Raw genomic sequence first — 15,074 nt, 5'->3', positions numbered from 1 at the left:
ATTCAACAGAGAGAGAGTCACCCTTGGCCAGAAAACCCAAGTTACAGAAAACCCAAGTTAATTGGGATATGAAACTCTCTCTCTCTCTCTCTCTCTCTCTCTCTCTCTCCAACCCCCACATCACTCAAGAAGAAATGGCTGATGTTGCTGAGATTCTTTTATCTTTTGCAGTGGTGCCTAAGAGGGCCTCTGTTTTCATATTTCAAGCTGATTGCTGGAGGGTTACATTACAAGGAGATAAATTTGCTTCTCGAGATCTCAGCTCGTGACTCTGCTTTTGACCGGTGTATCTAGTGTCACAGAAATGGAATCTGATAAATGGCCAATGCATTTTCAATGCTACCCAGATTCTGTTTCTTCTTTTGGTGGGTATAAATCTTCTCTGATTTTTTGTTCCCATAGTATAGTAATATAGTTGCCTTCTTTGGCATATTTCATATTTGATTATTTAACTATTTAACTATTTTGTCCTTATTTAAATTATTCATGAGTGAATTCCATTATTTTCTTCTCAAAAAGGAAGGAGCTGGAGTGTAGCTGAAGATGGTTTAAATTGATTTATTAGAAACGTTGAAAGCATTGCTCGATGAAACCAAAGTAGTTAGCATAAAGCACCCATGTTACTCTTTGAGAATAGACCTTCTCATGTGCTTACAATATTTGAATCCCATTTTTAATTATAATAGTTTATGGGTTTGATCTTGCAGGGAAACCCAGAAGGTGAATGATTGAACACACTGTCTTGTAATTTCCTTCACCCATGGTTTCAAGTATCGGTCTCGTATCGGCCGTATTGGATTGGTATTGGCTGAAACCAATCCCCGATCTTTGACCGATCTGGATCGGTTATCCATAGTAAAAAATTAATACTTTTTAAAAAAAGCAGGGGCAAAACCGATTGATACCCACCTATCCGGATCCGATACCGATACTGTCCCCTAAATCCTTGCCTTCACCTCTGGCTGCCTAGGGGAAACTGAGGAAAGTAAAATAGAGTAGACTAAACTTGTTTTATGGACTGTTTGGTTGTTCCCTAGAAACTAATAAGAATGTGAACCAAACTAATGGCTCTCAAAAGTCTTAATATGGCTAAAGGATTGGTATTCAATGAACATGCATTGTAAATATTGATTTATGATTATGATTTCTTGAAGAATTTCTTAATGGTACCGATAATAATAAAACAATAAGATGAAAATGATAGAAGATGTATAAAAATAGCCATAGTGCAGGGGGGAACCAATGGGCTCACGGGATGTGGTATCTTGCTGGAGGAGGGGCAGGGTTTATTTCAAAAAGGGGCACTAGCTTATGGTACAATAGCCTTTGTGTTTAGCTTTTTCCCATGAAAATGATGGAAAATGTATGGCAAAAGGTTTTATACACGGTTGTGCTGTGTACATGATCCTATTTGGAATAGGGAGAGAGAAGATATGTTTTTTATTTTATTTTATATATATATATATATATGCTAATGACGGGTATCCATGCCTAGTCCTGCGGGTTCATAATGACCCTACAACCGCATGGATCAGGTTATACTGGGGTTGAATGAAAATCATTCAACTTTCATTGAAAGTAGTGAAGATCTCTAAACATCTCTGTGTGAGAAGTCCAAGATGTGTTTAGTAGAGTTGAACTCAGGGAAAAAAATCGTCTGTTTTTCGTCATCCATGTTTTTCTTGTTTTGCTACCTTCAGAAGGCGACATGTGGCATTATTTTAAGTGAACGACCAAGATTGAGTTAAAAATCAAACTGGATGTAATAACCCTCATCCAACTGAATTAATCTTGACCGTTGATGACACGTGTCATCTTATGCAACTAGCAAAACACAAAAAAAACAGGAAAGGGAAAAACATACGATTTTTATCCTGAACTCAGTGACATCTGAGTTTACGACTCGTACCAGGTTAGTGTGTAGGGAAGATATGTAATTACACTTCTATCGTGCCCTTATTCAATGCTTTGTAAGACATGACAGTGCATAAAAAGTGGATCCAAAAGGTATAAAGAACTTGAGAACCCATGGACACATGAAAACGTGTGTTGTTACGAGGAATATATAAGATCTCACGTGAATATTAAAATATTGGGCATGTGGTCGTCTCTAACGGAAATCCACCCCTAACCACGACCTAGGAAGGATTCTAGAAAGACATGATACGCCACAGTATACATTATTATTTTGATTCTTCAAAACTTTATTTTGACATGTGGCAAACTCTAATAGGATTGAAATATAAAAGTCGGTGTAGGGTTAATAGGGTTGTTTCCCTAGTTTGAATTGGGAAACAAACTTTCTAGCCACGGAAGCCTCGTGCATTGGGTACACCTTATGTATAGAAAATAGTAGCTCTACACATGGGTGTGGCCATTTTCTAGCAATCTTACCTAAAAGATGGATCCGTAAGATGTGCCAAAAAATTGAGCCTTCAGATGTCCACCAACAAATGTTTAGACTTTGATTTGAATTTTCAGCCCATGGGCTGGGGGCTAGAATTTGAAAATCTGAGCTCAGGTTTAGAGCATGGGTTCAGCCCGACCCAAACCCAATTTATATGCATGTATAAACGTTGCTTGGATGCTGTGGTTGTCAAGCCTGTTGGTTGCCTTCCTCCATATAAGAGTCCAATCCAACTCTATGTTTTATTTATAAATTTCTTCTTTAGAATTTATGATGGACAACTTGGGCCGTGCCACGCTGAGATAAGTCCGGATGGGCTGGCTGGGCTGGGCTTTCCTTGATATTTGGAAACTTAGATTTGGCCAGACTGGGTTAGGTGGGGAAAAAAATTCGGCCCAGCCCGCTAAAGCTGCATTTTCTGATTTCCCCTATTTTGGGGAGGGGGGATAGTGGATATTCATGTACGTGAATGATCTTGGTCCGTGGATATGACATCTATTAAATGAGGAAAGAGAAAATATATGACATATCTATGGACCGGGCTCGTTCACGTACATTAACATACATGCATATTCCCTGCCCTGTATTTTGGGGTGGGGGAAAAGCTGGAAAAGGGAATGCAAGAATTGGTAACATGAAAATTATTATTACTTATCTCAGAAGAAAAAAATATTATTTTCTTATAAAATTCCTGATGGTAACTGCATTCATTCATTTTCACACTTCAAATTCACCTCTTGTCCTTTCATGGGGATTGCTTTTGAGGCCTTCTTTAACTTCGCAAAAACTTAGGCTCTGCTTCCACTTCTATGTGGTGACTTCCTCAATGAAAGAAGCTATCTTCGAATAACCTTTTGGTTTAGCGTTATTCTATTTCTGTTTGTATATGGGAATAACTATCAAAATAAGTGTCCAATAGGATATTAGGATCCGTAATTAGAGTTTTCAAGTTCTTAAGTAGAATTTTCAAGCTCATAGCCCTGTGGGCTAAGGCTTTGACCAGGAAAACTAGACCATTGTTAGTTTTGTAACGAAACTTTGGTCTAAATAAAAATTTAGCAGTTTCCAAAATAGCAGTATTGTGCTTCATGGCCTCAAGATGCTTGCTTGTCATCATATCATTAACATAAAGTAAAACACATTTCCCTTCAGTTATAAGTGAAACAGTCAAACCAAAAATATTTTGAATTTGAGAAAACAATCCTCACCATGCTATGTAGACTGTGCCCATACACAAAGTGCACGAAATTACCAACCCATCACCATGAAATAAAAAAAAAATTAAAAAATAAAAAATCCCAGCTATGTTGATGCCCTTCCATTGTCTCACTGATCTTGCTCTAGTGTAGGGGCCACGCAACCTATCAAGGATCTCTTGCCCTTTTAAGGGAAAAACAAGTGTAAAAGATAATGTGACTTTTACTCTTACATCTAGTGGCTCAGGCAAAGGGGTGAAATGACTGTGTCACCCCTCATAAGGCGGGCCATGCTGCCTTTGAGGAAATCTCTTACCACTTTCTAATTAGAACATTAACCCCAATATCTTTTCTAAATTCAAAAAGATGTATTAAAAAACAAAAAAAAAATCTATGGGTTTTTCCGTAAATGTCGCAATTTTTTTTGGTTTTTGGTACCCAAAAGTCTGAACCGTAAATTCATTTATTAAAAAAAAAAAAAGAATTTAATTAAGCCCAAGTGTTATACATCTTACTAGAACCCCACGTCAGCTTTTATCTGTTCGTTATCCGTAGATTTAAAAATAGTAAATAATAAAAAAATAAATATATGAACTCTTTATTTTTTGTTGGAAATTATTCCTTTTCTTTTTACGGGTGCTTCATCTTCATTGATTTCCTTCTCTCACTCTGCTCTCCCCGCCAATTTTAGCGGAATTTTTGTGGCTGAAAGTCGCATTTAACCATTAAACTTCTCAGGTTTTTGTTCTTGAGTTATTGGATTCAATTCCTCTGAACTTTTATAATAGAAATGGAATCAGTTACTCTCTACTCTGCTAAAGCTTCAGTTCGAATGCGTTTTTAAAGATTGTGTTCGGTGGAGGCCATTTCCGATTCTCTCCGACGATGAACTTTGTTTCGGATGTCGAATGGCTTTTACTGTTAGGTTTTGGAATTTCAGAACAGATCTAGTTTGCTTTTTGGTCTGGTGGATCTCCGGCGGCGGGTGAATCGTTTATTTCTTGAGTTTTTTCCTTTCGCATGATGTTGTGAATCTGTTGATCAATGCATATATTGCTTTCTTTGTGTTTTTGATTTGCGGAATTGAATCTTGAACTGCTTTACATCGTATTAGTAATGGTGTCTAGTAATGACCCTATAGAATCCTTCTTTAATTCGCTTCACGCTGTTAAGGGTGCTTTCTCGCCACTTGAATCTGGTATTCGTCGCGCCGCGAAAGATCTAGAGTTGTGCTGGGCGGGTTCGAGAACTGGGGCTGGTAATCTCGAACTGTTCGCCGAACTAGATTTTGCTGCCGAGAACAGTACCAGGAGCTCATCTCTGAAGAAGGAACATTGCGAGGATGTTGTTGTTGTTGATGAAACAAAGAAAAACTTGTCGATAAAATTTCCGATCAAGACGTTCTTGGGTACATTTTTTCCTAACTCCGGAGCCAATGACCGCAAGGTCGAGCTTTTGAAGAAAGAGTCCAAAGGGAAGGATCTAGTTGGAGAGAAGGTCTCTTGCACTAATTGCTTGCAGTTTGCAGTTACCTGGTCTGTGTTGCTTAACAGTTTTCTTCAGGCATTTCCAAGCCCATTCAAAAACGGAAGGAAGCGATTTCAGAAACAGTGTGTTCAGGAGAACTATTGTTCAGATTCATGCAAAGAGTCAATATCATCGAGGGTTGCATCTGAATCGAAACAGAGTGAATGTGGTCAATTTGCTTCATTTCAGAACAAGGCCACAACTTGTAAGGAAGGGGACAGTTTGTCGTTGGAACTCCTTATAGGTCTAATATTTGATCAGTTCACCCAAAATCTTCAGAAATTTGATGAGGATAACCAGGAAAAATGTCATAAGAGTTCTGTTCAAACTGAAACTTCAGAAACTTCCTCTTCTCCTTTGCCTACATTTGATCACTTTGGGCTAGTTACAGGTATACTTGGAGGGAAAAAGGCAGATGTCAATCACTTTCTCGGGAACTTGAGATTTGCAAGAGTTGGAGGTGTGCCACCAACTCTAGTGGAAGTAACCTCTTCTGTCAAAGTAGAGGGGGAGGATGGTGTCTCTGCTGGCAGTGAAGAAGAAGCTGAAAGCAGTTCGCCTCAGAAGCTTGCAAACGGGTTGCTCAATATTCCATTATCAAATGTTGAGCGATTGCGGTCCTCTCTTCCTACTGTTTCATTGACAGAACTGATTGAGCTTCTACCTCAGTTAGGGAAGTCCTCTGAAGAGCATCCTGACAAGAAAAAGTTATTCTCTGTGCAGGATTTCTTCAGGTATACGGAATCTGAAGGTATGTACCTTTATTCTTAAGTCCCTTGGTAGCCATTAGATTATAGTTTGATGGCATAATCTGGACATATGTATCATTAGTACCCACTGCCTATTCTATGACATCTAGTTCACTTACTATCTTAAGCTATTATATGTACTTCTTTCTCAATGCTTAAGATGGCTTATGTGAGTTAACAAGGTTTTGAATGCAGGACTGGTATCTTTGCTGTGCTATAATTTTTTTCTGCATTTCTACATATCATTCACACTATATTTATATATATAATTCGTAGATGCTAATCAAGCTTTTACATAATTCAAAAGTGTCAGTGAATAAAATGATTGTCCACAAGAATAAGTTCATGAAGGAACAAGAACTATGAGCCAAAGATGCAAGTGCTTTTCAGGAGAGCATAACTGGAGTTAATTGTAGGTGGTCAGAAACAGAGTTGTTTTTAAACACAATAAAGCTTCAACATTGGCGTTAATAGGACAGTGAAGTGATAATGCAGCTTTTATATATCCATTCCATTTATGGTACCAATGGAGAATAAACTTGATAGTGCAAAGCTTAAATCAAGTTAACATTGATAAATGAACTGAACAACTTAATTTTAGAGTAAAAACTACTAAATTGTTGATCTATTTGTGGCACCAGGAAAGGATGGAAATTGGGTTAATATAATATGACTGCTGAGCAACTAATTTATTGCTATTTAAAGTGCTATGAAGTTTTCTTGACTTCAAAACTTCTGTTAAAAATAATGAGAATGGTATATCAATTAAAGTCAGTGACAGCATTATATTGAAGAATATTTAATAAATAAAATTTTTGTCGATTAGTATCTATATTTGTTCGATATCATGGTTGTGTTGATCAGACATTCATGTGTCTGCAGACAAACACACAGATTCTCATTCACATAAAAATGCAAGTAATCTGTCTCACTTTGCTCTCCTAAATTTACAGTGTTGTCTCCCTTTTCCTCTCTTTAGTTTCAAATGATAGAGACCTAGATCATTATAGATGCTTTAAGAATTTTAATGGGAGATCAGGAGATAGAAGAAGGATGCAAGGGCTAACCTGTTAACCAGTGATGCAAGTATAGACATGAATGCTTACGAGTTAACAGGTGATATGATCTAAATAGAGATGAATGATGATATTTGGGTAAGGCTTAGTGAGTTTGAGTTTTATAAGCTTTGTTCAACTGCAATTTGGGCTGTGTTTCGGAGTTTCTGTCTTTTAGACCCTTTTGTCGTTTCTGCATTACAACTGATTATCTATGGTGTAACCATATCTGGATTCTATTTGCACCAAGGTTGTCATATAATTTTTGCTCTGCTTTGAAATTTTTATTATATAGTTGTTATTGTTTGTCTTATACATCTACTTGTTTAGAGCCAGTGCCCCTGTTATTTCCTCATTCATTTGATTGGTAACCTTTATTTTTTATGCGGGCCAGGTATGAAAGTTAGGAATGAAGCTCTGATTCTTGCTATGATGACTAATCGTGTCTCTTTAACTACTGATATGTGCCTACAGGAAAGCGGTTCTTTGAGGAGCTCGATAGAGATGGAGATGGCCAGGTAACACTAGAAGATCTTGAAGTTGCCATGAGAAAGAGAAGATTACCTCGGAGATATGCTCAGGAATTTATGCGCCGCACTAGGAGTCACTTATTTTCAAAATCATTTGAGTGGAAACGATTTTTGTCCTTGATGGAGCAGAAAGAACCCACCATTCTTCGGGCTTATACCACTTTATGTTTGAGCAAGTCTGGAACACTGCAAAAGAGTGAAATCTTGACGTCCCTTAAAAATGCCGGACTTCCAGCCAATGAAAATAATGCTGTTGCCATGATGCGCTTTTTGGATGCTGACACTGAAGGATCTATATCCTACAGTCATTTCCGCAATTTCATGCTGCTTCTTCCTTCTGATCGACTTGAGGATGATCCCCGGTAAGATGAGGTTGGCCTGTTCTAATTATCAGATTCATCAATAGCTTTGTAAAGAATGACCAAGTACATTAGCCACTTTGGTTTAGATTTAATGGGATTATTAAGTACTTATAAAAATTTTACAAGATTTTAATAAACTAATGGAGTGCTGTCTTATATTTTCGATGCCAATGAAACTTACTGACTATGAAAAGGTGCTAACTGGTGTGTTGTACTATCTTACCCAGCCTTGTTGCTCCCCTTGATGAATTGCTTGGACACACATTTGGCAATGAGTGTGCCACCTACATTGGGGGGGGGGGATTCTTCCGGACTCTTCCTCTATGAGACTTGCCCTTTGAGGGAAACAAGAACGAAGAAAAAGATGAATAGCAGGGAGACAAAATGATGCAGTAGAGCTATCATGGTTGGACCAGAATGACCTGATCTGGAAACCCAGGACTGAGACAAACCAGTCCCAAAGCTGGCTTTGGTCCAAAGGGGGTGGTAAGAGATAGTATTGTATCTCTTTAACGTAGGGGATTTGATTGAGTTACTAATTTTCTGGTTTGAGTTAGTTTCCTAGTCTGAGAAGAGTCTGTTAGTGCTTAGTAGTTTCTCTTTTTAGGAGTCTTTATGTTTATATATATATATATATATATATACTAATAAAAATACATGTGCAAATGCACGTGGTGGTAGTCTTCTAATTAAACATTTTCTTAAGACAAGATTATTGGGTCAATCCATTTGAAGTAAGTTCTGAAAAGCTTGGTGAGCTGATTTTTCAAAGTTTGTATTTTCTAAAAACAAAATTAAACCTAATTATTCTGAATACAAGAGAGAAAATCCACAGACTAAATAGTGCAATTCCCATAATAGAAAGGAGATGGGAGCATGAAACATAAAAAACATGTGTCTCGTCTTCCTCTACGGAGGTCTTGAGAATGGCATCAATTTCACAAATAATTCTCTCATAACATATAACAATAATACTAATAAACCATAATATTACAAACCATGGAGACTGATTAAGAAAAAACTAATCTCTGATCAAGTCAAAGCGGTGTACGTGAAAACATGCTTGCTTTCCGCATCCTCTGGAGATTTTTCCATAATATAGTGCAATAGCTTCTCCACCTGAGCTCTATCTTGCAGATTAAATGAATTATATGAGATTAAATGAATTATACTACCTTGTGGATGTGGAGTTTTTGAAATTGAGAAATGCAGTGCCAGTGATCCAAGAGAAAAAGAAGCTGAAGTTGAGAACTTTTGTGCTACTGTAATAGAAAAATAAATAGGAATTTGAAATATTCTGAACTATTGTTGTAAAAGACAGAAAATTGAGAAATCGTGGGATATTGTAGTTGATTTTTTGTCATCTCTGTGGTATATATAAGGAAGGATTCTATTGCATAAAAACTTGTAAAGTCGATGAAAGTTGATTGAAAGATACCATTTTTATGCAATAAATCTATCCATAATTATGTGACTATAATTTTGTGACTATTTTTTTATCCCTTTAATACGTAATAATTTTAATTAATGATTACTCCACCCCTTTCTCCTCCACGTTCAGAGAGATGAGTGAGAGAAAGGTAATTATAGAGAGAAAATACCCCTTCCTCCACGTTTAGATTTTGTAAGGGATGGAAGGAGAGATTTTAGGAGCCCTTTTTTTTTTTTTTTTGGTATATCTCTCAACATATTTACCATTTTAATATCTCCATAATTATTTATTCCCTCCCTATTTTTCATAATTCTCTGGAGAATCTCCCCCCATTGTGCTCAATGTTTTTTCCAAAAAGGATGAGTGAGAGAGAGAGAGATTTAAGGAGGAATAATAGTGCATTTGTTTGGTTTATAATTATAATAGCGCAATAAATCTCTCCATAATTCTCTATACTATAATTTTGTGGTTATTTTTTTTATCCCTTTAATATGTAATAATTATAATTAATGATTACTCCACTCCTCTCTCCTCCACGTTTAGAGAGATGAGTGAGAGAAAGAGAATTATAGAGAGAATATACCCCTTCCTTCACGTTTAGATTTTGTAAGGAATGGAAGGAGAGATTTTAGGAGCCATTTTTTTTTTTTTTTTGTATATCTCTCTCCATACTTACCTTTTTAATGTCTCTATAATTATTTATTGTCTCTATGGAGAATCTCCCCCCATTGTGTTCCGCGATTTTTCTAAAGACGATGAGTGAGAGAGAGAGATTTAAGGAGGAATAATAGTGTATTTGTTTGGTTTATAATTATGACTTTTTAATAGTTAATAATTATAATTATATGTCTTTTTAATACTCCACTCTCCCCCTTTCTCCTCGACGTGGAGAGAGAGAGAGAGAGAGAGAGAGAGAGAGGAATATTATATGCATTTTTTTAATCATTTTTAATATTTAATTAATTAATAATTATAATTAATTATTACTCTCTCCTTGAGAGAGAGAGAGAGAGAGAGAGAGAGAGGGAGAGAGAAATAGAGAATTATGGAGAGTTTATTATTATTAACTTCTTTTTTTGTTGGTGTATCTCTCTCCATAATTGTTCATTCCATCCCCATTCACCATAATTTTCTCTATTTCTCTCTCCACTCTCCCCCTTTCTCCTCCACGTTTAGAGAGGGAGAGAGTGAGAATTATAGAGTTTATTATTATTATTCGATTTATCTTCCATTTTTAGGGGTGAGAGGATGAGTGGGTATAGGGTTTGTAATTATATGCCTTTTTAATACTCCACTCTCCCCCTTTCTCCTCCACGTTTAGAGAGAGAGAGAGAGAGAGAGAATTATAGAGAGTTTATTATGATATTTGTTTCATATTCAATTTTGAGGGGATTTTGGTCATTTGGGGATTTTTTCGGGTGTTCTTTTGGTCATTTGGGAATTTTTTTGGTAGATGTTAATGGTTTTTTGGTCATTTTGAAAAAGTATACCAAAGACAGGGAGTACGTACTTTTATATAGTAGTATGATATATATATCTGTAAACCCAAGGCTAATTGCATGAAGTTATTTTGATTTACCCCCTGTGATGCTGTGAGAAGTGCATTTGTGATTGGGTTCTCGGCGATGAATCGCCCATTATGGCGTTGCCATGGCGGTCAAATCGCCCATGTGTCATTTTTTGTTTTCCCTATTTTCTAAAGTTATTTAGTATGGTACTTTTTTATTTCCCCTATTCTCTAAAGTTATTTAGCATGCTACAAGCCTACAATATATACCCTATAACATATAAAACCAACATTAAGCAACATCAAATCATCAAAAATCAACATAGCCCTATCAAAATCACCCTGCATTTTATAAAAAATCGACCGCCTAGTGAATCATGCGTGACCTGGCATCCATGGCGGTGCCATGGTGACACCTATCAGCCAATGGCAACTGCCATTTGTGAGTCACGTAAATCGTAGCACTGCTATAAACTTCTCTTTCCGCCAGGATACCAAATCGCAGCCTTGGCGATGTAATGTAGGAATAGATTTGAAAACCAGTCCCAAAATTGCAGGATATTATAAACCAAAGAACAACCAAATAACCACCCAACAATAGTCCAGAATAATCAGTCAACAGTCCTTAAACAAACCAGAATTATCAGATCCACAATCAGGAATTTCAGAAAGCAGAGTTTGCATCAACAATTAGAAGCTCCAGCAATAAAATTAGAGTAGTTGAATAAGTAGGATCAGAATCAAAACATAGCAGAACCAGATAACCAAAATCAGAACTCGATTCTGGGACAGCAGGTTCTGAGAGCAGGCAATCGATCCTAACAAGTTCAGAATCTTCAATAGCAGATGTTTAGGTGACAAATAAACAAATCGGAATACTGAATAGCAGGTCCATTCCCTCAGAAAAACATAGGCAGCAACCAACAGTAGCAGATAACACAAATCAGACAATAATTTCTGGGCAGAAATCACCATCGACCAGCATTGAAGAAAACTCAGAAACTGACAAACCCATGGTCTGATCAGTACCAAACTTGGATCGATCCTTAGTAGTATATGGATAAACAATCAATCAAAATCTGGGCTCAAACCGAGGGCTGGAACTGCCCTTTTTAGAGGAGGCAGATTGGAACCAGTTGCAGAATTTCTGGGCAGCAGTTAAAAAATAAATACCTGGTTGTAGCAACAATATTGGCTTGAATATAGATTGTAAAGAAGAGAAGGAAACACACTAAGAACCCTCCTGGACTTCACGCCGCAAGGAGTCACCTGGATCAGACACCAAGCCCTTCTTCCTTGATCAAACACAAAGAAGTTCTCTTGCAGAGAAAGCAGCAGCAGCAGCCATGTAGTTTGTCAAATCGTGACTCATTAAAATAGCCATCATCTTTATTTATAACAGTGATAGGGGTTACATAAAATAGAAACTAACTTTAGTTTCCAAAAACTAAAATAGGAAACTAAGAATTAGAAACTCAACTAGTTACTAAATCTGAAAATAGAAACTTACAAAATAGAAAGTCCTTTAGTTGCTAAACTAGAAATAGAAACTAATTTATGACTGAAAATTAGAAACTAAATAATCCCATCTAAAAAGGAAACTAAAGAAAAAGGAAACAAATCATTGAATCCCGTATGCAACCTTAGAACCCTTAGTTTAGACCCATAAAAGTAGCCCAATATACTCCAAACCACATGGACTGAAGGCCCAACACGTATACAACCCAACCCTAAGCTTATTCCTAATAAAACAAGCCTAGTTTGGTGAAGAATCTGCATCAGAAGACAGTCAATCTCTTGTTCTATTTCAAGTTATTGCCAAACAAGTGTAGGTTGGAATTAGGAAACTGGCCATTCCAACCTTGATCCCAAACTCACTCTCTTTTTGATGCTTCTTACTCGGGAATCTAGCTTAATGGAAATGTCCATGGAGTACTGAATTGTTGAATCAAGTTTCCTTGTTTATGAAAAGTGTCACTGGTGTAGTCAAATGAAGTTAATTAAAAAAAGAAGATATAAAAGAAAATTTTCAATGGGGTGTGTTTTGGTGGAAGAAAAGTCGATGTGAAAACAAGTGGGACCGACAACATGAAGTAGAAATGATTTTTTTTTTAAATTTTTTTTGTTTTATTTCTGCCGAAATTGGACAGTGGCTATTTTGGGCAAATTATTATTGCTCAACAAGGAAAAACTCATGGGGCGTGCTGAGATTAGATTTTCAATATAAAATTTATTGATTTCTCTCTTTTGGCTATTTTTCGCTCACTCACAATTCACCTTATTTTTATTGTTACTGAACCATTGAGGATTTCAATTTACTCAACTTCTCATTTAACCAAATGGAGCCTTAAATATGCTGCCACACACTAGTTGGCTTTTGAATGGTGTACGGCCTAAAAAAATGTAAATTTTTATCATCTTGTTTTCATACATATTTTTTAGCAGCAGAGCTTGGACTATTTATTTAAGTAAACTTGGTTTGTCAAGTCCCATTTTGGAAATTAACAACTCATGTTTTGGTTCAGGTAGTGGAAGCATCGGTGAGTAGGAACCGCAGTACGATCATTGTTCCAGCAGGAAGTGCCCGGGATGAAGGATGGGCTGCTTTCCGCAACATTTTAGCTGAGGTCAATGAGGCTTCTAGGCTTTTTATCCTACCTAATCAGGTATGTATACTTTGTGATCAACAATTCATTGCCTCTTATTGCCTGAAAGATAAAGTCTCATGGGTTCTCTTTGGTTGAAACAGCAAAATTCTGAACCTTCAGAACGCCTCGTGGGTCTTTCTGACGATGTAGGTGCGGGATTCATATCTGGTCATAGTACTCAACCTGCTTCAACATCTGAATTAAATGTAGAACGGTCAGTTGAATTACCTTCGCAGGAAGAACTTGGTAGCCTAGGGGTTTCAAAGGTAATCAGAACTGATCAGAAGAGATTCTTCTTTGATCTTGGGAGTAACAACAGGGGTCACTTCTTGAGAATATCTGAGGTAAATTTTCTGTTGTGTAATTTGCTTCTCCCCCCCACCCCTCCCAAAAGAAAACCGATTGATGTCTTTTGTATCACCATGGAAAAAGTCAATTTAGTGTTGATTTATCTTGAATCACAATTGCAGGTGGCAGGTGCCGATCGCTCCTCCATCATTCTCCCTTTATCTGGGCTGAAACAATTCCATGAAATGATTGGTCATTTTGTGGAGATCACAAAAGATCGACTTGAAGGGATGACAGGTGCGAATGTCCGGACAGTGGAGCCACCGCATAGAGGAATCTGATGATTTGGGGTGGTGAACCAAGCTCAAGAGTGTTGCAAATGTTAGATCTATTATTCTATCCATTTGAATAGGGGTGTGCATAATGTTGGTCTTATTTCTTTAATTCTCTTATTCAAGTCTAAAAATAATTCAGTATCTCTGGGTCGTGATCTCTTGGAAGGGAAATGGGGGCTGTTTGTCAAGCTTATTTCCAATCAAGTAATAATGGAAAAACCCCTGTATTGATTCATAACATTTGCATTCATTTTTAGTGAAACGACCTACTTTAATGCAAGACCATATACACATCCTGTGCTCCTCCCTATTTGGTAGCAATTGGCAAGTGGTTTAAGATATTTTTTAGTATACTTTTGATCCCCTTCCCTCACATCCCATCCCATCCCATCATGGTTTTATATTATTAGTGGGTAATGTCAGTTTAACACGTTATTGCGTATGCTTTCTATAGCCTACGGATGCTAACCTTATCCATTACCAACTCGCTGATCGATATCCTTTACATTATTTTAAAACATAGAGAAGACCTCCTTCACCCAAAGCCTCGGGTGTAGCTTTCTTCAACCTCAGCTGGTCCCCATCATCCTCCCCCTCCGTGCCACATTAGCTATCTTTTATTATTGAAGACTTTTTTAACGAGTTTTTATTCAGACTATAGAGGATTGAAAAAACGCTGCCACCATATATGCCTTGACCAAAACGTTAGGTATACTATAGATTCAACTTTCTATGTTCCAAGGAGTTGTTCTTAAACTTTATCATTCAATGTGACCTCTTCACTTGGCAATCTGACTGCAATGAAGAAAAATGTCTTGAACAAGTTACCCATCAAGGGTGGTCCATTTCAACCACATGATCTATCACGAAGATGCCATTTGTCACAGCAGAAAGGACATTGGATTGTTGTGGATGGAATTCCAACCCCCTTCACCCTCATTCTCTGACCACACAACACTTGATGATGTCACTATAGTCTAACCTTTTTTCTTTTTGGTAAAATAGCTTTATTAACGAGGGAACATAATCAAGTGTCAG

The 15,074-nt window shown here is 37.1% G+C and overlaps 3 protein-coding genes across 3 annotated transcripts in view; all 3 read left to right on the top strand.

Moving 5' to 3' along the window:
• The window catches only part of LOC122059965 (ribonuclease P protein subunit p29), a 168,011-nt gene extending 167,414 nt beyond the window's left edge, over window positions 1-597 (top strand). Inside the window, 1 exon segment of the mRNA XM_042623072.1 lies at window positions 172-597. Within this exon segment, the coding sequence (XP_042479006.1) occupies window positions 172-269 (98 nt within the window). The 3' untranslated portion in view covers window positions 270-597.
• Window positions 598-4,214: 3,617 nt separating this feature from the next.
• LOC122059217 lies at window positions 4,215-7,987 on the top strand. The gene is made up of 2 exons (XM_042621904.1): window positions 4,215-5,881; window positions 7,409-7,987. Exons 1-2 carry the CDS (start codon window positions 4,720-4,722, stop codon window positions 7,828-7,830), a joined length of 1,584 nt encoding a protein of 527 aa, XP_042477838.1. The 5' UTR covers window positions 4,215-4,719; the 3' UTR covers window positions 7,831-7,987.
• LOC122059054 (transcription factor Pur-alpha 1-like) lies at window positions 7,967-14,321 on the top strand. Its single transcript, XM_042621759.1, has 4 exons — window positions 7,967-8,030; window positions 13,253-13,431; window positions 13,515-13,757; window positions 13,884-14,321. The coding sequence occupies exons 1-4, from the start codon at window positions 7,967-7,969 to the stop codon at window positions 14,040-14,042; spliced, it is 645 nt and encodes a 214-aa protein (XP_042477693.1). The 3' UTR covers window positions 14,043-14,321.
• Window positions 14,322-15,074: the final 753 nt, after the last annotated feature.

Source organism: Macadamia integrifolia, chromosome 13 (assembly GCF_013358625.1).
Source record: "Macadamia integrifolia cultivar HAES 741 chromosome 13, SCU_Mint_v3, whole genome shotgun sequence".
NCBI lineage: Eukaryota > Viridiplantae > Streptophyta > Magnoliopsida > Proteales > Proteaceae > Macadamia > Macadamia integrifolia.
Note: the sequence above shows the minus strand (reverse complement) of the source record. Positions and strands in the feature narration are given on the sequence as shown.

Bases quoted from the DNA above. Each gene is read 5' to 3' on its own strand.
- LOC122059217 (XM_042621904.1), top strand. From the start codon at position 4,720: ATGGTGTCTAGTAATGACCCTATAGAATCCTTCTTTAATTCGCTTCAC. The intron at 5,882-7,408 runs GTATGTACCTTT...ATGTGCCTACAG, and splicing joins CAGGTATACGGAATCTGAAG to GAAAGCGGTTCTTTGAGGAG.
- LOC122059054 (XM_042621759.1), top strand. From the start codon at position 7,967: ATGGAGTGCTGTCTTATATTTTCGATGCCAATGAAACTTACTGACTAT. The intron at 8,031-13,252 runs GTGTGTTGTACT...TGGTTTGTCAAG, and splicing joins CTATGAAAAGGTGCTAACTG to TCCCATTTTGGAAATTAACA. The intron at 13,432-13,514 runs GTATGTATACTT...TGGTTGAAACAG, and splicing joins TTTTTATCCTACCTAATCAG to CAAAATTCTGAACCTTCAGA.